The 25,013-nt window shown below is 40.7% G+C and overlaps 1 protein-coding gene across 2 annotated transcripts; it reads left to right on the top strand.

Annotated features, from left to right (window-relative positions):
• Positions 1-335: 335 nt before the first annotated feature.
• On the top strand, positions 336-23,185 carry cert (ceramide transfer protein). 2 transcript variants are annotated; one of them, XM_067131471.1, is made up of 13 exons: positions 364-710; positions 3,874-4,023; positions 6,485-6,601; positions 8,046-8,099; positions 9,550-9,646; positions 10,383-10,511; positions 10,911-11,110; positions 18,004-18,207; positions 18,537-18,695; positions 19,158-19,383; positions 20,733-20,941; positions 21,238-21,370; positions 22,021-23,185. In XM_067131471.1, the coding sequence occupies exons 1-13, from the start codon at positions 600-602 to the stop codon at positions 22,188-22,190; spliced, it is 1,959 nt and encodes a 652-aa protein (XP_066987572.1). In that variant the 5' UTR covers positions 364-599; the 3' UTR covers positions 22,191-23,185. The 2 variants fall into 2 exon arrangements, with proteins under 2 accessions (XP_066987573.1, XP_066987572.1); XM_067131472.1 differs by lacking the exon at positions 8,046-8,099 and having other exon boundaries at positions 336-710; positions 22,021-22,376.
• The last annotated feature ends 1,828 nt before the right edge of the window (positions 23,186-25,013 follow it).

The raw sequence follows: 25,013 nt of genomic DNA, 5'->3' as shown, positions 1-25,013 counted from the left end.
GGTGATTAATGAAATATACCCACGGGTTTGGCCTCCCTCCATCATTTTATCCCCCCCCGAAAACACCGACCGGGTCCTTTCGCAACCACCCAGATCGCCCTGACGTGATTCCCCAAGTTGCCATTTATTAGGAAAAAGGCAACTGACTCAATCGTGTATTTACGCCCCAATACATTCCACATATTGGGAGCCATAGAATGCATGAGAGGAGGCGCCGGGGGGGATTGGAATGCACCCATGGAGGATCGGATTTGGTTCCGAACTCATTCGATCCCGTTCGCAGCCGGCCCCGATGCTCTTTTGTCCGCCATCCTTCACGACTGATTGTTTGGGTTAATTACCATTCGTAGCAGGGACAGGTGTGACTGTGAGTCTGTCTCTCGGCGAAGGAGGACGTATACTACGCGGCCAGTCTCGGTCTGAAGGATTCTTCTTCTTCTTCTTCATCTTCTTCTTCAGACGTCACGTCCCTCGGCCGCTTCGACGAACGCCCCCTGCGATACACGCCCATGACAGGCGGAGGAGACTGAGGGACGCCCCACCACCCAGAAAAAAAAAAGAGAGGAAAGAAATCCTTCGAAGAATCCCCCCCCCCAAGGATGTCGGAGGACTACGGCGGCGTGGCGCTCAGCGACGAAGACAGCGACGAGGATGCCCCCCTCCACCACCACCACCAGCAGCAGTACCCGAGGCAGCCCATGGAACTACAGGTGGGGCGCCGCCGAATTTTGTTGTTGTTGTTTTTTGTTGTTGTTTATGTTGTTGTTTTTGTCAGGCTAGGGCAGGGCTACGCCAGTCTGGCTTCTTGTTTACGTCAGCCTGCAGCCCCCTCCCCTCCCCGTCAGGATGTCCAGGTGGAACAGATTTAAGGGACGAAAGAGATTTCTTTTTATTGATTTAAAATATTATATAATATATATATATATATATATATATATAAAATATATATATATATATATCTTTTTATTAATATATATAAATATTTACATATATGTATATTTATGTATTTATATATATTAGGCTTTAACCATTTAGGTCAGGCTCGTTAGACTGTTAGGCCACAGCCCTCGTTAGGATTTCCAGGTCGAACTGATTTAAGGAACAAGGAGGACTATTATTATTAATTATTATTGCCTTTGCATTGACTTAAATTTGGCTTTAACCAGTTAGGTCAGGCTCGTTAGACTGTTAGGCCACAGCCCTCGTTAGGATTTCCGGAGAGAACTGATTCAAACGACGAAGGAGGTTGTTATTTATTATCGTGGCGTTATTAGGCCTTGGTTCATTCAACGGCATATTTTTGTGGCACTCAGATTAATTCTACAGTATATTAGGCCTTGGCCAGTTAGGTTAGGTTAGACAGGCTAAGCAGTTAGCCTAGGCTACGTTCCTCGTGAGGATTTGCGAGAACCGATTGAAGGGGCGATGAAAATTGATTCGTACTACCCTGTTACGGCTTTGAAGTTGTCGCTACAGTCTAGCCTAATAGGCCTTGGCTAGTTAGGTTAGGCTAGGCTAGTTGGATTGTTAGGCTACATCATTTGTTGAGATGTGCAGGTAGAATTAATTCAAGGTATGAAGGAAATTGATATATAGTATATAATTATGGCATTCAAATTGACATTAATTGTATGAATTTGGGTTTACAGAGACAAAACACCTTACAGCAGTTGCCATTGATCTTAGGCTAGTTGGATGCAATAAATCTTCAATGACACCCAGCGTTGTGTACTGTAATCTTTGATGTGTGATGCTCAGTATGATGGAATATGCGCCTTCCACCAACTTTGCTTTTCGCTCTAAATAGGCCTAAGTTAACAGTATAACCTACTGAACTAGCGTAATACAGTAGTCTTTTTTTTTTTTTTTACCTATTTTACAAAATGTTCTTAGAAATATAAAATGTCAGTATTTTCAAACTAATTCCTTGTTTGTAAGATAAATAAGAAGCCAATGTACTGCTAAGTATGTAATATTATTCGTACATATAGGTATTCATAACTGTTGCTTTTATTAGATATTTCATGGAATAAATTTTGGAACACTTGGAACGCAAAATGTGGTATACTTATCTTGTAATAATAAATCATGGAATACTGAAACAGACAAAAGTGGGCTAGATACTCGTGGGTTACTTTCTTGATATTTCCTGGTAACAGTGATTTCTGGAGCCTCTTTAAGCAACTGAGAGAGAGAAAAATCAGTTTGTAAACAGTAATTTGAGATTGAATTAAATGTGAGCTGTGTGAAATGAACAGGGATTGAAAACTCCAAGTCCTACTTTGTACATTCTTCACAATAGTTGATTGATTTTACGGTAAATTGTTGATAAACTTTTCCAGTACTGTAAAGTTTCAAGTATTATAATTCCAAATAACAACAGTCAGAAGCAGGTCCAGGGGTATAGATTATGTCTGTTAATGTAATAAGGTAAGGTGTCATTATTTATCGTCCAGGATTTGTTAAATATATCTTATGTGGTTTTTTAAGTTTGTAGTCAGAAGGGGAGAATTGAGACGTTGAAACAACATCAAAATTCTATGGGCCGAAAGCCTATGAGTGCTGAAGGTCAGGGCTACCTCACTTCTTACCTTTGCAAGCATTTGGGAAGTGGTCTTTTCATCCCTTTGTAAAACAAAGCTTCTCAGATAGTGCAGTATAAGTAAAATGCTTTGAATTACTTTAGGTCAGGGTAAAATAATTGTATAAGTCGGTCAATATTCATTGGCAGATTTTACATGTGCCTTAGCAATTTAATTTTTTTAGAATAAGAAAATAATCCTCATTCATGTGTTACATTTATAGTGGAGACAGAATTTCTGCTTGCTAACCAGGGCTCGAAAACCTAATCATTGGTTTTTAACAGTAAGGTGATAAGTAAGAATACTGTAGTGTCTAAGACCTTCTTGCAATGATGATGATGACGATGATGATTGATATTCATATTACCCAGAATTTACCTCAAGTATTTATCCTAAATGATGCAAGTGTTGGATTGATACCGGGTCACACTAAACTAATGAGAGTCATGTCTACCTTCACAGCATGGCATAATTAGTAGCAGTCTCAAGGCATTTCTTTTTGAAATTCCGTGTTTAAAAGTGGATGAGGACAAGTAAGGTAGATTGTCTTGAAGCAGGAAGATATATGGTATATCATTACTTGTGAAATGCTGTAATCTTACAGATCACACAAAAAAAGACACTTGGGTTCCCTTTGGTGGCTTTTTGGTTCAAACTTGGTGGCAACAGCCTTACAGTTTAGAAAAAAACATCATCTAAATTATGTGACTGAGAAATATGTAGAAAACGTATACTCGCACAGAATTTCAATCAAAGGTTGGTTGATCGTTGTTTCGTTTTAATATGGTAGTCAAGTCAGGAAGGGTTGATCTGCTTTGGTGTTGTTGTTTGCCATTAGGAAGGGAAAGTTCCCTTCAAAAGTTTCCCTCTGAGTTGAATATTTCTTGGTATAAAAGGTTATGTCAGATGTACATGTTGATGGGAATGTTTTTGAGACTAGGACATTTGTATGAAATTAGCGATTGAGAGACCATAATACTCATAGTTTTGGCTGTATGAAATTAGCGATTGAGAGACCATAATACTCATAGTTTTGGCTGATTATTTTATTATGTCTTGGAAAATATCTCAAGATGTATAAGGCAACAGCAAAGTATGAATTATATGGTCTTGGAACATGGAGGAATGTAGGTATCATTCAACATTTAAGCTAATTTCTTTGCTTTTAGAGAAATTAATAAATAAGCGGTTGCTAGGTTTCACTAATCAGTCACAGAATACCATTTTCTCCTTGGCTTGTCACCCGTTTTCTAACCCTGGCACAATTATGATTTTTTTCCTCAATTTTTAGGGAACTGTATCAAAATGGACCAATTACATCCATGGCTGGCAGAATCGTTTTATGGTTCTGAAGGACGGTACAATGAGTTACTACAGAAATAACGATGAAACGGAATATGGCTGTCGCGGATCCATTAGTGTCCAGAAAGCCCATGTTAAGGTAAGATAATCTACGTTGACAGTGAACTGTATTTAGCTTTTTCTTACTAGATCAAAAATTAAAATCTTTGTCTAAATCAGGCAGAAATGCACAATACACCATACTGTAATGGAAAGGGAAAGCAAAGATATGACATGTAAATATTAAATTAGAAAACTTTACATTATTCAAAAATATTGTATTAAAGACAGTTCTTTTATTGCAATCTGAATGTTCTACAGAATGAACTTGTCATCAGAGTCTTAGTATCAATTGTAATTGCATTTGTATCACTAATATGTCGACTGTATTTGAGTGTGTCTAGACAGAAATTTGGAAAAGGTTGTATGTGTAATGGTATCTTACTGGGTGCACAGTGTACTGATAATGAACTTGTCTGATTAGTTGTGTAAATACTCTTACAGATGGGGGCTCCAGTAGTGTGTTGGTTCTCATTTTTCTTTGTGTTATTGTACAATGAATACTGAGTGTTTGCCTGCGCAGTCTTTTATTAGTGAGTCTCTCTCTCTCTCTCTCTCTCTCTCTCTCTCTCTCTCTCTCTCTCTCTCTCTCTCTCTCTCTCTCTCTCTCTCTCTCTCTCTGTGCTTATTTCAAGATTTTGTCTTTTTTTATCAAATTAGTTTTTAATTAATGGTTCACTTTCATATTTAGTTTTACATTTTTTTGTTTAAACATTCTCTGTGGAAGCTACTTTTATATACCTTTTGTTATGCCTATTATGAATAATTTAGAAGTCAGTTAATATGTAATTGACACATGTCACATATGATTCACAGTTCAGTGTACACAGTACATGGTCTTGTGACAGTGACTAAGCCAATACAAGTGTTGCCATATTGTTTGTATTCTCTTATGCTACTCACAGATAATGTTCTTGGGATATATTTTATCTGTTTTGTACTTTGTAGTATTTCCTACAACAGGGAGCATTTTCTCTTTATACATGAAATGGGAGAAAGTTTAAGGAACTATAAGATTGCATAACGTTCAGTAAAATCCTATTGGCAGAATGTGGATCTAATGTAAACCTGTTGTAAGGGTAGGATTTGAATATCCAGTCCTCAGTAAACATCCTGAGTAGTATACGCTGCATAATGGCCTTCATATCAAGGTGGAATAAGGCTTATTCTGTTCCCTCTCAGCCTCACTTATATGACCTTGCATTTTTAATGCTTAGTGTGGCGGACAGGATTAAGGCCACTGTATTGTTTGACTCTGAGTGAGCAGAATGTTTTTGAGAAGTGACAGGTGACTGAAAGTCAGAAAGTGCACAATAGTTAAGATACAAAATACCCAAGAGTCCGCAGTACACATTGTATCTTGTGATCTGGTGTATTAGCAGTGAAATCTGCAGTGCTGTGATGAGAAAAACGCAGTTTTGTGGTATTGTATTTTCCTTTGGATGCAAAGCTAATTCACTAGCAAAGAAAGACCTCTGGTACTTTGTGGTATAGAACATAACTGCAGGTGAGCAGGTCCATTTTTCAGGATTATTTCTCAGCTGGACTATTGGTATTCGTCATTTGTGTTAACTAAAGATAGAGGTGGGTGAATTGCAGTTGTGTGCTATACTGAGTAATTTTCAGTTTTAGCAGTTCATTATTTAGCTACCCCGTAGGGGGTAGGGCCGTCAGTGCACCTCTCGTGCGGTGCACTGTCGGCATTACTTAAGAAGGTTCTTTGCACGGTCCCTTCGGCCCCTAGCTACAACCCCTTTCGTTCCTTTTACTGTACCTCCTTTCATATTCTTTCTTCCATCTTACTTTCCACCCTCTTCTAATAATTGTTTCATAGTGTAACTGTGAGGTTTACCTCCTGTTACTCCTTTTTAACCTTTTACCCTCGGTTTTCCTTTCAGCGCTGAAAGACCTCATGGGTCTCAGAGCTTGGCCTAGGGCCTAAGTTGTATATTCTATTTTATCCTGTTATCTTATACATGAAGTGTTATTTTCTTGCCAGAATGGGCTCTCCATTAAGTAGATAGTAACTGGAATGCAATTGTGTTAAGCAGTATCTGGAATCCATTCTGCTGAATTTGAGTACTTGCAAGGACTCCACAGTAACCCATGTGCCAAGCACATTATGGTATACATATGTGCAGTCTGTGTAATTTGTGCTCAATTAATACATGCATTTATATGTATTTACTGTATTTTTAATATGGATGTACAATACAATATATATATTTGCATATATTAATGGAATTCTTGCTTAGGTGCCTTGTATATGTTCTCTAAAGAAAATTGATTTCATAACTCAAAAACTGGATGCAGTATGGGAATGAATCTGTGATGCCCACCTTGCACGAATATTTATTTTATAAGTATCAAGAATTAAATTACATTTCACTAGCAGTATAAATAAATGATGTATTGGTATATTTTAATAACCGTTGCAAATTTTCTTCATATAGTTTTGTAAGCACGGGACAACAAAATCCCAACACTGTGTCACATTTCAGCCCCACGAGATAGACGAGTGCCGTTTTGACGTTTGCCTGAATGATTGCGTGTGGTACCTTCGCACCGGAACTGTCGAGGAGAAGCACCAGTGGGTTGATGCAATTGAGCAACACAAGGTAGGAAATGGTTTTAACAGTAATGGGTTTTTCTTTTATTCATGTCATGTTCAGCTATCATAAATGGCACTCAACATTTTTGTAATTAGTAATGGCAGTTTTCTGTTTTGGTCAGCATTTATTGTGTCCTTCAAATTTGTCTCGCTGTTTTAACGAATAGTCCACGTGGCCCAGTTGCTGTATGCAGAGAATGTATTCGAGTCATGATTGATAATTTTAGTAGTAGCCTTCACCACCACTTGCTTTGAAACGTTGAGTGTACGTTGTTAATCGTCATAGCTCTTTAGTTCCCAGCCCCTGAAGGAAATGGCGAACTAGTCATGTAATGCTGACATCAGAATACCAGCTCCAACATTTGTGGAATTAGGACGTGAGGGCAAACCAAAGATACTGAAATATTAGTAGAATAATTTTGTACAATACATTTTTTCCAGAATGGGAAAAATTTCAAATCAATATTCCATAAAAACCATTTCTTTTTGACATGTGGAATCTGTTCAGAGTTAGGTGATTTTATCAGATAGATAAAGTACTTGCTCCAAATTCGGTTGTGATAGGTAGCATAAAACATTCCCTCTGGAATCTGTTCCGAGTTAAGTGATTTTATCAAGTAGACAAAGGACTTGCTCAAAATTAGGTTGTGATAGGTAGCATAAAACATTCCCTCTTGAATCTGTTCAGAGTTAAATGATTTTATCAAATAGACAGAGGACTTGCTCAAAATTAGGTGGAGATAGGTAGAGTCAGCACTTAATTCAAATGCACTTTAGGGTTATTCTTGCAATACCTACATGTCTGCTGTGATTACTGCAGAACATTTTATGTGGTGCTTAGTGTATAAATTGATGTCTCACCTTCGCCAAGATTTTGATTTGTAGCCGAAGATTCCTAATTGCAAAATGCTGTTAATTTGCACATGTATATAATTAAAGTTTTGTTACTTGTACAAATGTATGTAAACTGTTTGCCCTTCCATGTCTTGCATGATAATTTGGGAAAAAGATGTCAGCTAAAGTTTTTTGAGTTTTTCTTTTTTAATTGTATTTTGATACTGCAATTATGAAATGATCCAACGATATCAGAAAGATGTTTAAATGATTGTCTCAAGTACAGTACCATATGTCGTCAGTGGTTTCAGTTCCTGTTAGAATTTTTGCTTTTTTTTTTTTTATATTCCACTTAAGTAATGTATTTTATTTTGTTCATTGATGTTACTAAATGCCTTTGTTGTAATGTGTAGGCCTACACTATTTGTTGCTTGTGTTAATGGCTGCATACTGTAGTTGGTATGTCAGCTACTTTGCTTGTTATTTCATATACTGGACATAAGATTTTCCCAAGCATGTAATACTGCTGTTATCTGCTTCAGAGAGCTGTATTGCCGTGCAGTATTGCATTTTCGTTTTTATTCCCTTCGTCATACTTTTGTACTTGTCTGTTTTAGTGCAATGGACACGCACCGCAATGCATGGGGATATCTCAGCTCTCGGTGAGAGAGGTAAGCAATGTTGGCGTGGAGTCGCTTTGCCGCTGTAGACGCTCGAGTCATGTACATTGCTTTTTTTTATGAAATTCCCTGATTTAGAGCTGAAATTTTGCATGATGATGTCATACACTACTTGAAGCAAATGCATTAGTTCATTCTCTCTCTCTCTCTCTCTCTCTCTCTCTCTCTCTCTCTCTCTCTCTCTCTCTCTCTCTCTCTCTCTCTCTCTCTGGAATGCTTGCATTAAGCAGTGGCAGTTGACACGATGTTGTCTAAACAATTACACTTACTTATCTAAAGAAATTTGTTTTATGAGAATAGAATAGAAGGCCATTGTTATTATGATTATTAAAAAAACTGGCATAAATCAAAAACAGAACCCATTTATACTGATACGAAGTACTGCTTTTAACGAGGGTAGCACGCTAATTTGTATATTGATATTACCCTTCAAGTTTCGCAAACACATTTGGTAGATTTTATATTAGTAAAATTGTGGATATCAAACTTTACAGTACAGGATTCTTAATCTGTCAAAAATAAGACTAATTTGCGCTTAATGTGTGCTGTTCGGTAGAAAAATGTTAATGCAGAAATTGCATATTATAATGGCTAATTTCAAGGGTTTGTTAATTCTTTTGCTAGGTAATTATTAGGGTATTTTGATCCTTTCACATGTATTGAAAATCTTGGTTTTTCAGTTGATCCAGTCACTTGAGTTTTTAAAGGCAGCTCTCCAATCAAATTTTTCCCAACTGTTTTCATCATGTAGCATATAGATTCTGAGTAGCAGACTAGACTGATTAGCAGTACTCTGCAAGAAGAAGCATCAGCTATGTTGATTTCATTTGGGTATTTATTGTTCAGGGGCCATTGTGAGTGTAAAGGCCTATTGCTCACTCCGAGGGGAAATCCCTCCATACTCTGCTGTAAGAAAGTTGGAAATTTAAAGAAAGTTCGGTTACATTGTGACTTGAGTGTTCCAAATCTCAGGATCTGGAAATCAGGTTAGGTTAGGTCAGATCAGTTGTTGAGTTAGCTGGATTAATTTTAACACAAGCATCTTGAAACTTATAGCATACATTTCTTGTTATAGAAGTCATTACTGTATTTGTTAATGTGCTTAACTAAAATTCTGCCTGACAGCAAATCTTGTAATTAATGCTTTGTTTTGAAATGTGAAATGGCTTATGCATCATAACTATTTCCATTTCTGATTGCTCTCTCTCTCTCTCTCTCTCTCTCTCTCTCTCTCTCTCTCTCTCTCTCTCTCTCTCTCTCTCTCTCTCTCTCTCTCTCTCATAGCTGTGTTTTGTGATTTATATTAAGTTTAATTGTTTCAGCCCTGTTGATAATTTTCCTCTTTATATATTTCAATCAAGCATATACGTGTTTCACGTCTTCTCAGACCACCTTTTACAGTATAAGTTTGTGTGTAAAACATCACTTTAATCCTCGACAGCTGGAGAACAATGGTTTGAGACGGCACGGAAGCGCCGTTTCCCTGACTTCCACAACTCTCTCCACCACTTCTGGGTCATCATTAAAGAGAGCTAAAGGTAAGTTTTAACCTTGAATGTGTTTCCTTGTTCTTTGGATACAGTATTTTAGAAGAGGTAGTCCCTCAACTCTAGAAACATGAGTTCGGTTTTCCGCTCATAACCAGCACAGATAAGTATTCCGTGCAAGATGTAGTCGACTGATATAAATTGGATGACAAGATGTAAGCGGCTGATATACATTTGACGACAAGATGTAATTGACTGATATAAACTCGATGACATACAGGTTGAGCTCAATAAGTGAGTGATCTACATAGCCCTCCCTGATCATGTATTTATTTTACAAACTTTCGAGTGCTGTTTGTAAATGCTATAGATAATTGAATGGAAAAATATTCTAAAACAAATAGTTGAAGGTTTTATTAGGTCCTTGAAATGGCTTGAAGAGGGAGTAAAACTCATGATGATAGATTTACTTTTTCTACAGTTTTCTATTTGTGTTTCACAGCAAACTCAATTCAGATGCTATATCCAGTTTTTTTGGCTCAAATAATGCCACAGATATATCAGTCTCTTGTAGAAAAAGCAATAATTGATGTGGTCTGGGATTCTCGCATTTCATATTTCATATTTATAGTAATATAGTAAATTCTAAGGTATCATTTAGGTGTCCTAGGATGGTCTGGAAGAGAAGTAGATTTACTCTTGTATGTCTAATTATTTACCCAGTCATGTTTGTACACTATGTAAATTATTTTTCATCCAGTACTTACCACCCATTGTATTTCCCCAGGCCTACATGAGAAACTGGCAGAGATAGACACCTACCGAGATATCCTTATACGACAGATGGAAGCGCTCCAGACGTACTTTGATGCATGCGCTGAATCTGTTAAGGAATTGAAGACTACCGAGGCAACCTGTAAGTACCAGTTGATGATCGTTTGCTTTGGCTCAGAGCACTTAATGTTGTTTGTGTTTTTCTAGCAAAATAGGAACATTCTTATTGGTATTTGCAGGGCTGAAGAATGGGAAATATCTGTTTTTTGGGTTACTTTGTTCTTTTAGGAAATTGATTTGTCAGTGAGATATTCCACTGAGTCTCCATTTTGCATGCTTAAAAAAGGGGTATCGGTCACTTTGCTTTGGGCATGCATATTTTCAGTCTAATAGAAGACATCATATGCTGTAATATATGGTGTGTCATCTTGGAACTTGAAGTCACTGTAATAGATAAATGACTCTTTAAAGAACATGAATGAATATTCCTATGAAAATGAATTTGTTTCGTAAATTGAAAATTATCTTGACATTTGGACAGGCAATGGTCATGGCCCAGACGTTGAAGGTGGAGTAGAGGCAGAATTAGCGGTCGAGTGTAATTATAATCTCAAAGGTTCTCCCATAGCCGGCGGGAGACGGCTTTCTCCCAACCTGCTGCCGCCTCATATCAGCCGGGAAACCTTAGAGAAACATGGTGCCTATGCTGTTGATTTTAGAGGAGAGGCTCTTACTTTTAAGGTAGGTTTCGAGTGTGATACAGGTTGTGGGAGTGTCTAGGTACGCTTTACAGGCAGTCCCCGGTTAATGGCGGGCTCGGTTAACAGCGATCCGGTTTTGTGGCGCTTGTCTAGCGATGAAAACCGGCAATTTTTGGCGCCGAAAATCGCCGGTTTCTGCTTGTCGGCACCAATAGTTGGGTATTGGCGCCGATACATACCTAACAGAGGCGCCGATAACCCCCGAAATCGCCGATTTTCGGTTAGCCGCGATTTTCGGTTATCATCACACCCTCAGAAACGGACCCTGCCGATAACCGGGGACTGCCTGTAATTTCATTCAGGAGATGCTGATTCCTTGGTGAAACTCATTGACCGCTGAGCTTCAGGTAGAAGCCCATTTATGTAAAGCTGAAAATTGTTCTAATATGTTTTAGATAGAACTGTTTTGTTCATGACACTTACCTGCCAGATATATATATAGCTGTATTTCTCCGAAATCCGACAGAATTTCAAAACTCGCGTACACACGCAGTGTGGCCAGGTGGTTAGTACTCATTCCCTGCCGCTGGGAGGCGGGAATCGGGAACCATTCCCATTTTCTATTCAGATTTTCTCTGTCGCCGGTACTGTTAACATCTGTTACAGTACCTCCGCTCTGGATTTCGTTAACTTGCTTATTCCACTAAGTATTCTCTTGACTTTTGGTTTGATTCTTGACTGTGGATTGGCACACGCTTTTTCTGGATTGTTGTGGATTTTGCTTATGACCTCTCTTTTAACTATGTCTGGTTCTAGTTCTGCTAGTTTCCGTATGTTGTATGAGTGATTGTAAGGTGAGGCTACCGGTTAGGCTTGCAGACCCTCACTCTGTTTGTTTGAGGTGTAGGGGCATGTTTGTCTTATAGATGATCGATGTAAGGTGTGAACCTTTATCGGATGCGAGCTGGAAGTCTTATGATTCGTTATGTTCGCAAGTTGGGCGTGACAGGTTAGGGGAGGTCTTCACTCCAGGAGTGTGTGCAAGAGTCAGGTTATTTCCTCTCCTGATAATCCCAACGTAGTTGATGTTGCACCTGTCCCTGTGGTTTTGCCTTCGGGCCTGATATTGTGTCTGTGGAGGGTTCGGCTCTGGCGCAGAGATCATGAGTTCTATCCGCGTGCGCCGAGAACAAAGTGACATCTCTCCAAAGTGCTGTGAAGTGTAGTGCCCCAGTGTTGTGGAGGGGGCGCCAGATCGGCCCCATAATGCCTTTGGCCTGGACCGCTGTCGACTCCCAGGACTCAGGGAGAAGGCATGTCGAAAAGCTTCGCAAGAAGGTTGGCGGGCTTCCCACCGATCTGACGTCCCTTCGCAGTTCCTGTTGTCGCCTCAGGCTGCCAGAGATCGTGGCTCGCGCATTCTCAGGGACTGCTTTTAGTCCGCCGAGGCGCCCTCCCGCCGCGCGGGTGGAATTTCGTGAGACTTCGCCCTCTCAAGAGTTGTGTTCAAGAGACGCTGCTCGCCAGTCTTCTTCGGCCGGGCTGGCTATTTTGATGCCTTTCCACCGCAGAAGAAGTCAGGATTTCGCCTGATGAGATGTTTCGGAGCGCCCAGCCGCCTATGGAGAGAACCCTTTCTTGCTCCTGTGAGGAAGAAGAAGGCGCCCCTCGCCATCGTCTTCCCATAGATTGTTCTCTCCCAGACAGGATTCTTCGTCTTCTAAGAAGATTTTGTTGGAGATGCAGCGACAGTTGTCTCTTCTTATTGCTGAGAAGGACTCTGCTCCTCGCCGTCGCAAGGACTTGACTTTGCCTGTCAAGAGATCAAAGTCTCCTTCTCCTGCTCCGCTTCTCGCCGTCTCCTTCTCCCGTGTCGTCGCCTTGTCGCCCTGTTAGCTCTCTTGCTCTCGCCGTGACGCTCGTCAACAGGACGCCAGCGAAGCTTCTTCCGTGGACGCTCGCCGCTTCTTCAGGGACGCTTCTGTTCAGGGACGCCGCCGGGACGCTTCTTCCGGTTTTTAGGCGACGCCAGACGACGACGCTCTTCAGGACGCCTAAGACGCCCGCTGGACGCCTTCCGTTGCTCTTCAGGACGCTCCGGAGCATTCTGTTTCTTCTGAGAAAAGAAGATCCCTTCTTCGATTGGACCTCAAGGCCTTCGCTCCCCTAAAGTGTTGGGTGACTCGCTTGCTTCTCCACGGCTGTGGCGGGAGAGGTTTCTGCCGGTTCGGATCCTGGCAAGTCGAGCTCTCGCCTGCTTCCCTCTTCTTCGGACTACCGCTTTGACCAGCTTGCTTAAGGACTTGTTCGACAAGTTTAAACCTTCGCCTCCTTTCCTCCTTCTCAGCTAGCTTCCTCCAAAGCTAGAGAGTTCTGGTTTTTTGAAGATGACTTCTTCTTTGCGACCAAGAGGGCTTTCAAGAAAGTCAACATGTGGATGGAGGAACGGAAGTCCCATGGCAAGACCTCTTCTCGCTGTGCCTCCGCCTAAGCTTTCAGGCAAGGCGTATATGTGGTAGGAGACGGGAGAAGATCTCAGCCCTAGAGTTCTTCCTCTTCTCAAGGATTTTACCAGTCTTGTCGACGCCTCCCGTAGGTCTCATCTGCCTACTGCTAAGGTTTCTTGGACCTTGTCAGAGACCGACCACCATCTCAAAGGTCTCTTTCACCATGGAGGTGTTTAATTTCTTGGACTGGTGCTTGGGAGCCTTAGATCTTAAGCTTCAAAGCTCTGGACTCTGTTACTGGGGAGCTCTCTAGTGTCCTTAACTGTATGGACAAGGCAGTTAGGGATGGATCTGAAAGAGCTACATGCCTCACTTTGGTACGGGCCTCTTAAAGAAGAGGGCCTTGTTTTGTGACTTCACTGCTAAGTCTGTCTCCCTTCGCAAAGGGCAGAATTATTGTTCGCTCCCTTGTCCAACCATCTGTTTCTCAGTCCTTGATTCGGGACATTTCCGCTAGTCTTAAGGAGAAGGCCACGCAAGACCTGTTGGCTCATTCTTCTGACGTCCTCCAGCTCCTTCTTCTTCTTCGCCTGCTTCAGTTTTGTCAACCAGGAAGAAGAAGCTCCTTTCGTGGGAGGAACTTTTCCTCTAGATCGCCTCCGCGAGGAAGAGGTTTTACCAGAGGAGCGGCCCCCTCTAAACCTAGGGAAAAAGTGACTTCTTTCACCTCCAGACACCTGTAGGAGCCAGGCTTTTTATTTTTCAGGAAGCCTGAGAACACGAGGGGCGGGACGATGGTCTCTAAACTGTCTTAGAGAAAGGTTACAAGATCCCTTTCTCATGTTTCCACCCCCTTTGCATCGTCGCCCAGGGATCTGTCGCCGTCTTACCACCGAGAGAAGCAACAGATTCTTTTGGACCTCCTGGAGCAGTTGTTAGAAAAAGAGCCGTGGAACAAGTTCTGAAGTTGGATTCTCCAGGGTTCTACAACAGGCTTTTCTTAGTCCCGAAACAGTCGGGAGAGTGGAGACCGGTCCTAGATGTAAGCGTCTTGAATCGTTTTATTTCAAAGGACAGATTCAAGATGGAAACGCCTCAGTCGGTTCTAGGGGCCTTAAGACCAGGGGACTGGATGGTCTCTCTGGACTTACAAGATGCGACTTCCATGTTCCCATTCATCCTCAATCAAGGAAGTACCTGAGATTTGTGCTGGGGACGAGTCTTCCAGTTCAGAGCTCTCTCTACTTCAGTTTGTCCACTCCCATGATCTTCACGGTGATCATGAAAACGTTGCAGGTGGCTTCACCTGGCGGGTGTTCGGTGTCATTCTACCCCTAGACGACTGGCTCATACTCTGAGCCTCTTCTGGGGAGAAGTGTCTGAGGACCTGACTTTCACTGAATTTGATGAAGTCCTTGGGACTTCTTGTGAACCAAGAAAAGTCCCATCTGATCCCGACATGATCCATCGTCTATCTGAGGGATTCAGATGGATTCAGTGGCTTTTCGAGCTTTCCATCCCGAACGGCAACGGCTTTGCTTAAACAAAGTTTCGTCCTTTCTAGGGAAAGAAACATGCTCGTGAGGGAATGGATGAGTTTGCTGGGGACCATTTCATCGCTGGAGAGTTTGTTTCCCTGGGAGGCTCCATCTCAGACCTCCAGTTTTTCTTGGCGGAGAACTGGAGGACAAGGAGAATCTGGAAGAGATTTTGTGATATCTCCTTCTGTCAAGGATCATCTGAAGTGGTGGTTCGACCCCTTGAAGCTTGCAGAAGGGTTTCTCTTAGCCTTCAGGCCCGACCTAGTGTTGTTTTCCACGCCATCCAGGGAAGGATGGGGAGCAACACTAGGAGGGGAGGAAGTGTCAGGGCACCTGGAGAGGGGAACAGGTGTCCTGGCACATAAATCTCAAGGAATTGGGTGCTATCTTTCTGGCTCTTCAATTCTTCCAAGCCCAAGTGGCAGGCAGAATTGTCAAGTCAATCTGACAATACCACAGCTCTAGCGTGCCTCAAAAAAACAGGGGTACTCGATCTGTTCCCTGTTCATCCTTGGTGAGGGAGATCTGCTCTGGACTCATGCTCGAAGGGTCACTATTCTCACGCAGGTTCATTGCGGGAGTGGAGAATATTCGAGCAGACCTTCTCCAGTCGGCAAAATCAGCTGCTACCGACCGAGTGGACTCTTCACAAGGAGGTATGTTTAGAGTTGTGGAGAATTTGGGGACGTCTCTAGTGGACCTCTTTGCCACGCCCAGGGACGGCAAGACTTCCCTTTATTGCTCTCTGTCCTAGACCCAGGAGCGTTAGCCATAGACGCTCCTCTGGGACTGGAAAGGACTCGACCTTTTACGCTTTCCCTCCCCTCAAGATCCTGGGAGAAGTGATATGAAGTTTACTACGTCAGAAGGAGCAAGGATGACTCTAATAGCCCCTTCTGGCCAGCAGCGGATTGGTTTCCAGAGACCCTGTCCTTCCTAGTGATTTTCCAAGAACGCTTCCATTGAGGGACCTTCTCAAGCAGCCGCATTTCAAGAGGTTCCACCCAAAACCTCTCCGCTCTGAGTCTGACTGGGTTCAGACTATCTCAAAGTTGGCCAGAGCAAGAGGCTTTTCGAGATCTGTGGCAAAGGCCATCGCCAATGCCAGGAGACCTTCTTCAATGCGGTCTACCAGTACAAGTGGTCTGTTTTGAAGATGGTGCAGGGTAAAGGAGTTTCCTCGTCCACGACCTCTGGTACCACAAATAGCTGACTTCCTTTTTTATCTTAGGCATAAGAATAAACTGGCAGTCTCGACTATTGGGGGCTATAGAAGTATGTTGCTCGGCAGTTTTTAGACACAGAGGCCTGAACTTGTGCGATAATGTTGATCTTCACGATCTATTAAGATCCTTGAGACTGTCAAAATTCCTCAACTCAGGACACCTTCTTGGAATCTGGATGTTGTCCTGAAGTTTCTTATGTCTAGTAATTTTGAACCTCTGTCTTCGCTTCCTCAAAAAGCGTGATTTAGAAAAGCTGTCTTCCCTAACGGCTCTGGCGACAGCTAAGAGGATCAGTGAAGTGCAGGCTATTAGTAAAACATATTGGCTTTAGGGGTCCTAATGCTGTATGCTCCTAAATCCTTGTTCTTAGCCAAGAACGAGAATCCTTCAAACCATTGGCCCCAAATCTTTTGAAATCAAGGTTTGACTTGAAATACTTGGGCAAGAGTCAGAAAGAGTCTTGTGTCCTGTCAGGGCTCTTAAGTTCTATGGCAAGACCAAGAATACTAGAGCTCATCGGACAATCTGTGGTGTTGGTGAAGAGACCGGATCTTCCCTGTCCAAGAATGCCTTAGCATTCTTTTTAAGAAGTGTTATTCGAGAGGCTCATTCGTCCTGCCTAAGGTGACATGAGACTTCTGTCAAAACTCATGAAGTTAGAGCTATCGCGACTTGATGGCTTTCCAAAAAGAATATGTCTCTGAATGATATTCTTGGTGCTACCTTCTGGAGAAGTAATTCAGTGTTAAGCCAGCATTGCGGGGATGTGAAGACGACATTTGAAGACTGCTCTTCTTCGCTGGGACCGTCGTTTCCGCAGACACTATGTTGGGGGAGGAAGGCAATACTCATCCTATCCTTTAGGGGTTAGGTAGTATTTTTTTAATCTTGTTGTTGTCTATTTCTGGTTGTTGGGTGGCCATTGAGGTGGACATCCCAATTTTAACCTATGCTAGGTTCTTTTACCTTAGATAGGCGGTCAGGTGGTTGGTCGTTGCTCCTTCTCCCTCTCTGTATGGTAACATGATCTAGTCCTATTGTGGTCACGCCCCTTGGACAGGTCATCTGGATCTCTCCAGCTTTATAGGTCCCTACCTTGCTGGAGACTCTGGATTAGCAGAAAGCAGGCTTGGGTGACAGATAACCTCGAAGTCAGCTATGCTAACAGGTAAGGAACCAAGGCGTCATTCGCCTACATTTATTTGTTTCTAAATCCTATTCTGTCTCTTCCCACCTCCTACGGTGGGATTCAGCTATATATATCTGGCAGGTAAGTGTCATGAACAAAATGATATTTTAATGATAAAATAAGGTTTGTTCATACTTACCTGGCAGATATATATACTTAGTGCCCTCCGCCTCCCTCTTGAGACAGTGGCACTAGAAAATCTGAATAGAAAATGGGAATGGTTCCCGATTCCGCCTCCCAGCGGGGAATGAGTACTAACCACCCTGGCCACACTGCGGTGTCACAGTTTTGAAATTCTGTCGGATTTCGGAGAAATACAGCTATATATATATCTGCCAGGTAAGTATGAACAAACCTTATTTATCATTAAAATATCATTTTTTAGTTCACAGGAAGGGCATGTTGCTCTCTATTATAAAAATCTTTAAAAAATTTCCTTCTTGTATAAAAATCCTTGAAAAATCTTCCTTCTTGTGTAAAATTTCGATTTGCCACAACAAAATACGAATTTCCTGTTAAATTTGTTGCAGGCTACAACGGCAGGAATTTTGACAACTTTGGGTCATTGCGTGGACGTAATGAACCAGAGAGAGGAATCTTTCAAACGACGGTTAGAGAGGGAAGGAGAGAAGCGTAAGAGATTGGAGGAGAAGTTGAAGCATGCACTCTCTCTGAGCGCTCAGGAGTCTCCAACTGCCAGAAGAGTTATGGTCATGGGTGGCCCTGATTATGAGGTTAGTACTGTAGTTCTCTCTCTCTCTCTCTCTCTCTCTCTCTCTCTCTCTCTCTCTCTCTGTCAGCCTTTTGTCATAGTTTGGCATAATTGATTTTGGATTGTATTATTATTTGGTATTGATATTTTTCATACAAAAGTTTCTTTGCAGCATCCCTTATGCCCACTGGAGTATTGGTTTTTCTCTTTACACTTCATCTCACTTAACTTTTTTGAACCAATATTCATTTCACTTAAGAAAATAACCTTAAGGGAGCAACTATAAGCGAGTCGATAAATATGTAAGAGGTTTGGTTAAACTAAGTAATGAGAATTTTCCTTCCATCTCAGGAAGGCCCGCACAGTGTGATGGGCGAAGATGAATTCTTCGATGCTGTGGAATCGGCGCTTGACAAGATGGACGAGGAAGAAGAGTTCAGGGAGCGACTGAGGCTAAAGCAGTTGGCCGCCCCACAGAAACCAGCCACTACTCATCCGCTGTGGCCTGAGGTTATTATGCACTCAAGCTTATGTATTGTAGGAGTATGCTTAGTAAAGTTAATTGTTTTGCCTCTCATGGGTTTTCTTAAACATTATATAAAAAGTAAGGGTGAATTTCACCTGATTTGATAGTTTGTGTCCTAACTCAAGGTACTGTTTGAAAGAACAGCCATCTTGTGATGTTGGCATGACATTTCATGATTTGGAGTAGTGCAAGTCAAGTCAAGCTGTATTTTGCATTTTGTTTGACTTTTTATTATTTTGTAATGAATAGTTTGGATCACTTTTGATAATTCTTACGGTGTTGGAATTCTTCATAAAATTCAAAGGTAATACTTAGAGCTCTCCAGGAGTTATTTGACATCACTGTGCGTAGATGTAAGCTGGTTGTATACTTTTAGATGACAATGAGTTTTTGGAGGACCTGAAACAATTCAGTATTATAACAGCACTCTTCCTTTGTATCACCAGATTGACAAAGTAACCAAAGAGCAGTTGTCGTACGCTCAGCAAGATGTCGACGGCGGCGTCTGGCAGTTGTTTGCGGAAGAGGGTGAGATGAAGATGTACCGCCGTGAGTTGGAAGAGGATGGTCTTGTGGTGGACCCCCTGAAGGCTGTGCACCAGATACGAGGTGCCACAGCTCACGAAATGGCACACCACTTTTGGTCTCCAGATGTCAGATTTGAATGGGAAAGTAAGTTGCCTCATCTTGCATCTGTTCAACATAGTGTCCCTTCGGCCCTTAGCTTCAACCCCTTGCATTCCTTTTACTGCACCTCCGTTCATGTTCTCTTTCTGCCATTTTACTTTCCACCCTCTCCTGTCAGCTGTTACACTTTCAAACCTTTTCACTGGCAATTTCCGTTTCAGCGCTGGATGACCACATAGGTCCCAGTGCTTGGCCTAAATTATATTTTATTTTATTCTATCTGTTTAACATTGGCTAGGCTTGCCAGAGTATGTGCTTACATGATGCTCTTTTATCAGAGCATGCTCAGTTTTAAATGGTTAATATAACCATAATCAGTGGTAATCAGTCATATTTCAGTGAAATTTGTCCCTTTTTGGGGAATATTGTATACAGTGGCTTTGTTAAACCCCTTCAAGGAATACCAGAAGATTTTGCTTCAATGATTTCAGTCTTGGATTTTCCAGCTGTTCGAACTTGGCCTTGGGAACAGCATTTGAAATGCCTTTCTCTGATTTTAATGTCTACTTCATTGCAGTAAAGAGCATGTTTCTGCCAAGGCCATTCATTTGTAAATAGGAGTATTTACGATGAATGTACGATGCCTCACTGATCTTTATTATTATTGCTAAATTTATCATCTCATCGATGTGATTTGCTTGGTTTTGTTAAATTGGTTTGCATGGTTTCATTAAATAAATAAATAAAAGTTTAATGTAACTAGTGATAAATCTTTAATTTTTCATCAGTACACATCACAAGCCATTCATTTGAGAGGGGTCACACTTTGTGGGGTGATGTAATAATTGTATAAAGAAAAAAAAATGACTTGCCTTGTTATGGGGCCGTATATACGACTGCACATTTGATCAGGTTCCTAGCCACCTGTTCTGGATAGAACATCAGGGAAAAAGCACTGAAATCAGATTATCAGGACTCAGTTTATGTGGGTGCCGAAACTGAATAAGCTCTGGGTTCTTTGTTTTAGATCCTGGGCTCAATCTCAAGGAACTGGTGACATTGAGATCACCGTGAGTCTTGTATGTATTTAGGTACAATTTTGGTAAGCCTAGCACAGTCTAACCTACCAAAAATGGAACTCACACAATACACGGGATATATGATGAAACCTACTGGAAGACAAAATTTGAGGATTCATGTGATATGTAAGTGTGTATGGTAATTATAGCATATCTGGGTTTCATAGTTGGGATAAGTTAAATAAATTGGAAGTTTGCAAGTGATGTATTGTTGCTGTTACCATGTCATTCAGATGTATTTTATGTCAGTTATTGTTGAGAGATGAAAGGGGCAGCTGTTTTTGTAATTCGCTTATGACAATTGATTTCTTTCAGCTACATTAGAGCAAGTCACAGTTATAGACAGAATATCAGAAGACACCCTACTCTTCTTGCAACTGCACAAGCGAGTTTGGCCAACCGCCCAGCGTGATGCACTGTTTTGGTCACACATTAGGGAGATCTCCAAAACGGATCCAGCCAATGGTAATGCGCACGACACCTGGATCGTTTGCAACAAGTCGACAGAACATCCTGACGCTCCTGTGAGTAAGATTTATCTGTGAAATTCGTTTGTGTAAGTTTGCAACGATTTAATATTCTTGAAGAATTGTTTGTGAATGCTCTCATTTTGTTTCCCTCTGCTCGTCAAGTCTGACTGAAGAGGGTGGAGAAGACTCGTATCACATCGAATGACACATAAGGAAAAGTTGACAGGGAAACAATATTACAGATGTTTTTATTAGATAGCAGCGTACTGGATAACCTAACTGGATTTGCTCTCTTATGTAAGAAACACAAAAAACGTTTGTGATGTGCTTTCTAAGTTCCCTCCTTTCAGAATGATGGAAAGTGTGTTCGTGTGGACCTGGAAATATGTTTTGTCTGTCAGACGTTCATCGACCCACCACCAGCTGAAGGAGAACCTATCACCAGAGACAATCTTTTGACAAAGATTATTTACTGCTCTGTTGGTGAGTGTATTTGTTGTTTGTATAAGGTGGACAGTTTTAGCCTGTTGTAAGTTACAAGTCATTACACAATAGTAGATTAATTTGTATGCTGTATGGCACAGTATGCTTCAGGACACATCTTTTGGTGTGAGTCACTTTAAAATAGGAAGTAATTTTAGATCTGCTAGAAAAATGTAGCTTTATTGAGTTCATGCAGATCCAAAAATGATTACTTTTATTTTTTTGTAAACAATTTTAAGTTTTCTTTAAAGCATGTTAATAATGTTTTAGTTTGGTCTGTTGTGCTTGAAAGTTGTGAAACTGCTCATGTTTCCTGTGGCAGACTTAGGCAGAGTTGGAGAAACTCCGTGAAAGCTTACGCTAACTGTTCTGTATATGAAAATTCTGATGGAATATTGAGTTTCACAAGGTCTGTTATTTGAGACCAGGCTTTCCTGCAAGACCAGGGGTAAGTACTTGCAACTGCAGTCTCCCAGGAAAATGTTGGTAAGCTCTGAAATCTACTCTCTGTTTACATATTTCCTGACTGCAGCGAATCTTCTTTTAAAGAGGAAATTGCGACTTAGGTTGCATCTTTTACCGTTATCTCCTGTCAGCCTTTAAGGATTCCAGTCAATTCAAGTAGACTGACACTGTCCTTCCTTTTCCAGTCAATCCCGGCGGATGGGCGCCTGCTTCCGTCTTGAGAACCGTTTACAAGCGCGAGTACCCAAAGTTCCTCAAGAGATTCACGCAGTATGTCGTCGACAAATCTGCTGATCGGCCTATAGCTTTCTCAGGGCTCAAAATAAAAGACCAGAACAAGCACTGGAGAGGTTGATGCTTGCCGTAAGGTATACTGTTAAGAATCCAGAGACGAGCTGCCAGAAGTATTTTGATATCGAAGTAGAGAAGGCTATCTTGGCCTGGATGAAGCCTCGTTTCGTGCAGTGCCAATTTGCCATCTGCGCTTGCCATATCAAGAGTGTTGAGAATTGGTATTAAGACCAGAGGTTTTCTATATGAATATATATATATAAATATATATAATATACATATATTTTAATAATTGAATAAATGATAAGGTATTATATGCACCAAAGAGTTTTTAGTTTTTATATTACTTTTACTTGAATACTGGGTATATGGAAGAATTTCAGTCACTGTCATTTCCTAAACCTCTTGAAGACACTGGAGTGAATAATACCATTATGTATTTATTGCGGCCACGAAAGTGTTTGCTCCTGAAGCATTACAATGCCTTGGAAAATCAACAATAAGCCATGCGAGAGTAACGTGTACCCCTTACTTGACACTTAATGTGATATCTCAAGTTGCATGTCAAAGGCAGGTAAATCAACCTGTACTTTTGTACGTACCAACCTGCCTGTAAGATTAGAGGAAACTAATTTTGAACTGTTTGTTTTCATTAGTAAATTTTTCTTTTGTAATGCTCCAATTTCTAAAGCAATGGGCAGGCACATGTAGGACTGAAATCTTGGTCAAGTTGATAGTTTTATTTTGAGTTTACCAGTTAAAAGATTTATAACTTGAAAGTTCTGTAGGTATCATTATAGTTGCATGTATTTACTCTGTTGGATAAGGCAATACAGTCTATGAAATTTCAGGATTTTAGATTTTATATTTTATTCAAATTGAAAATTAATTTGCCCAACGCTGCCTCTTTGAAGGTTACCCGAGGTCTTGCCTTTTTTTTATATTGAAGTTTAGAAATTTCATTATCAGATGGAACGGACTTACGCCACAGCTCTCTCTCTCTCTCTCTCTCTCTCTCTCTCTCTCTCTCTCTCTCTCTCTCTCTCTCTCTCTCTCTCTGGATCACATTCAGGTAAATTTGATGGACACCTGCAATTACTCACATTCCAAGTTTGATGTAGTTGGATTCCAGAATTGCTTGTAGAAATATTGTTTACGCTTTCTGGAATTTTCCATTTTGCTGTTACCGGTTCTTAAAAAAAAATGTTTGTATAATATTGCAAGTAAAAGTTAGTTTAGTAATTGTAAAATAATCAGCAAATATATTTAGTTTCATCTCCATTTAGTAATCATAGATCCTTATTTCTGCTAGGCATCTTTGTTTAAGGTTTTAAATTAGATATTTCTAAGTTTTAAATGTCATACTTTGTTAACTGAACATCTAACTCTTACTCAAAATTCCTTATTATTTACATACAGTATATATATTATATATATATTTGTCCTATTACCCGTAAAAGAGAGGGAGAGAGAGGTAGTGACTTGGTGAAAGTATTAGTCTGGCGTATTTTCTGGTGTTTTCATGGGTTAAATGAAGTGGAAGAAGAAACTTTGCAAAGAGAGGGTATAATGAACTTCACATTAGTTTCCTTGGAACAAAAGCTTTATAAGTAAACCTTCCTTAACTAGTAAATTATGATTTTTCTTTGAAGGACTGCTAAGAATTATAGTGGTGTGGTGGTACAGTAGTTTGTGCACTAAAGGTTTTCATCTGCAAAGTCTTGAAAGATTGTAACATGTTCTAAAGCTGTGACACTAAAAATGTTGCAAGTGAATTGTATATTCATTGCTAAAATGTGACATTTTTGAGTTCTTGAGAAGTCCCATAACATTGTGCTTTGTCACACTCCACTTCGTGGATATTTTCCATTACCTTTCTCCTGTGTGGAAGATGTCATCTGTTCTTTCCGTGGCAATTTACCAACTATCTTTTCCCTTTATGATAGTGACTTCTGTTCCTCTGAAGGGTAGAGGTGTTTGTATATTTCACTCTTGGAAATTTCCCTCCTCAGATCTTATCTTTGCACTCGTTTGTTGGACGTTTCACCACCCTTTGTCAGAGGTGAAAGGTTAGCACTTATCCATTGTAAGCTTACCTGAACACATTGGAAAAGAATAGCATTGAAGTAACGCAGTGATTGCTGCCTTTGTTTCATGATCATACTTTTCTAGTTCTGCCTTTCCTTGCCTGATTTGGAATATCAATATGATTTAGTGTGTGGTTTTGATTAATGTGAATTTCAAGTGACATTTCAGTTTTTAGGAGATAAGCATTGTTTGTGGGGCATGGACCTTGATTATGAATGCTGAAACCTTACAACATTTCTATCGTAACCAAATATAGGGATAAGTAATAATACTAAAGGTGTTTATGCTGACTTCACTTAGATTCCAAACTTGAGTTTGTATACCATTAACTAGTTTTTCGATACTTCACACTTGGTTTTGGACACTGAACACTCGCATGGCTGAATTGATTTTTTTTTTCTACAAGGATCAAAGTGCATATGCCTTCTATCAAAGAAAAAGGCATTTTAAAAATACCAAGGGATGAGGGAAAAGCGTCAGGCTCGTAAACTTTTGCGATCGAAGCGTGCCGCACCACCTGCAGTCTGCCTTGCCATTCTCTGCCTCGGCTATGCTGGTGAGAATGTACTGTGGGTCAGATAGACCTGGTTTTCATGTGATGTTACCTGAAATTGGGTAATGATTGTATCACAGTGTCTATTTCAGTTGAAGAAGCAAAGATTTTATGAAGACTTGTAATGCAATTCTTCCTCTGCCTCAAACATACTAATGCCTGTGCATTGTTCATGTTCTAGTTTTATAGTGTAAAGTTGTGAGAAAGTGGATACTTGTGAATGTCTGTTTGAAGCTGAAAGAAGTC

Source organism: Macrobrachium rosenbergii, chromosome 30 (genome assembly GCF_040412425.1).
Source record: "Macrobrachium rosenbergii isolate ZJJX-2024 chromosome 30, ASM4041242v1, whole genome shotgun sequence".
Classification (NCBI taxonomy): Eukaryota; Metazoa; Arthropoda; class Malacostraca; order Decapoda; family Palaemonidae; genus Macrobrachium; species Macrobrachium rosenbergii.
This window is presented reverse-complemented; position numbering and strand designations above follow the sequence as displayed.